Source organism: Myotis brandtii, unplaced genomic scaffold (assembly GCF_000412655.1).
Source record: "Myotis brandtii unplaced genomic scaffold, ASM41265v1 C42674426, whole genome shotgun sequence".
NCBI classification, from domain to species: Eukaryota; Metazoa; Chordata; class Mammalia; order Chiroptera; family Vespertilionidae; genus Myotis; species Myotis brandtii.
In genome coordinates this window covers 1-1972 of record NW_005326645.1, presented here as the reverse complement: position 1 = coordinate 1972, position 1972 = coordinate 1, and the positions used below count along the sequence as shown (strand labels likewise).

Sequence of the window (1972 nt, the reverse complement as noted above, 5' to 3'; positions counted from 1 at the left end):
GTGCATTAGGGAGTGGATAAAGAAATCAGCATAAATGCTGACTTGGCCAGATGCCTGTGGCCCATTTCAGCCCGTAGTTTTGTTTATTATGCAAAATATTGCAGCCGAAAATGATGCACCTCTTTTCCTAGATGTGTTGGTGTGGAGTAATGATCGAGTTATCCGCTGGATCCAAGCAATTGGCCTTCGAGAATATGCAAATAACATCCTTGAGAGTGGAGTGCATGGCTCACTGATAGCCCTGGACGAGAACTTTGACTACAGCAGCTTAGCTTTGTTACTGCAAATTCCAACCCAGAACACCCAGGCAAGCCCTCTGAGCGGCAGTGCCCTCATTTACATCATAACAAGCTGAACTTTAGGGGGGAAATGTTGGCTGGGTATTAATGATTCCTAAGGAGATTTAGCTCAAATATGTCACTGGGGCTTCCATTTCAAGTTACTGAATTTCTATCCAAAACAAAATCATACAATTAAGCTGGAAGTCATTTGGAGGTTATGTGGTCCAACCTCGCACCAGAATGCCAGATTCCCCAAAACAGTGTCCCTGACAGATGGCCTTGGTCCCTGCCTCTCTTAGAGGCAGTCATTTCTATTTACATATCTGAATTATGCAGACACTTAGCATTGGGGATGCCATGGATTCCCAAATCTGGATAATTATTTAAATCACCGGAGTTCCTAAAAATTTTAAAATAAAACCTGCAACCTGTATCACAGGCCTAATAAGTCGGGTATCAAGAGATAAGTCACAAGAATTTTACTTATCTAAAAGTTTTCCCAATGGTAATCATTGACCAGGTTTGAGAACTTCCTGCCTAGACTTGTCCAAAATTCCGCAGTCTAACTTCACTTTTTATTTTGTTTTTATGTATTTCAAGGTTTATAGAAAGGTTTCCATTTCAATAGAGTAGCAAAGTGAGGACATTTGTATGAGGCTATTTCTCTACTGTTCATAGATGAAAGCAAGTTGCCCTACCTTTTATTTATAGGTTAAATTTACAATGGCTTGTAGACATGGAGGAATAAAACCTTAAGACTCCATACATGAGACAGGGTTTGGAATACTTTCTCAGATAAATATAATCTCTATTTTTTTTAAATGCAATGTGACCTCAGTGTTGGTGACTGTTATTTGATGTCAACAGGCCAGGCAGATTCTTGAAAGGGAATACAATAACCTCCTGGCCCTGGGAACCGAGCGGCGACTGGATGAAGTAAGTCCTTATCTCTCATTCAAAAGGATCTTGCGAGTACAAGCAAAATGGCCTTCAAGGCATAGTACCCCAAAATTAATCAGATGCTTGCTCCATGGATAGGATCTAGAATTTCCCTCAGTATTGTTCCTAAATATTACATTTTATTACTCATTTTATTTTTGAAAGAACTTCATGAATTCGTAAATGTTATCATATCAACAGTCAGAAACACTAAGATGTAATTCAAAACAAGACTGTTTTTCATGAGCTGTGAATGCAAAATAACATTAAGCGACAGTTTTTAAAAAATTGTAAGTAATGATAACACCAGTCCTAATAAGTTTAGCTTTTAATAAGAAATGTGCTTATTTCTTAAATATCAGTATATCTTCACAGGAAATTTTAGGATATTAAAATGAAGAAAACGTCTTTGAATAAGTGGGGAACTTTTCATAATTTTAGGTAGCAATATTGAGTGTTCCTTAAAAACATAATAACATTTTACCAGTTGTAGGATTTGAGTGTAAGAATCCCTATACATCATATTTGCGTGTTTAAACGATTTGAAAAATAATAAACATCTAAGTAGCCTCTTGAGATGGAAGAAATACAAGGGACCTGGCACGGTAGCTCAGTTGGTTATAGTGTCATCCCGAAATGTCAAGGTGGCAGGTTTGATCCCTGGTCAGGGCACATACAATAAACCAATAAATTCATAAATAAGTGGGACAACAAGTTTATATTTCTCTCTCTCTCTCTCTCTCTCTCTCTCT

At 37.6% G+C, this 1972-nt stretch overlaps 1 protein-coding gene across 1 annotated transcript; it reads left to right on the top strand.

The window, feature by feature from the left end:
* The first annotated feature begins 21 nt into the window (after positions 1-21).
* On the top strand, positions 22-1328 carry LOC106724408 (liprin-alpha-2-like). Its single transcript, XM_014531714.1, has 2 exons — positions 22-307; positions 1149-1328. The coding sequence occupies exons 1-2, from the start codon at positions 35-37 to the stop codon at positions 1317-1319; spliced, it is 444 nt and encodes a 147-aa protein (XP_014387200.1). The 5' UTR covers positions 22-34; the 3' UTR covers positions 1320-1328.
* The last annotated feature ends 644 nt before the right edge of the window (positions 1329-1972 follow it).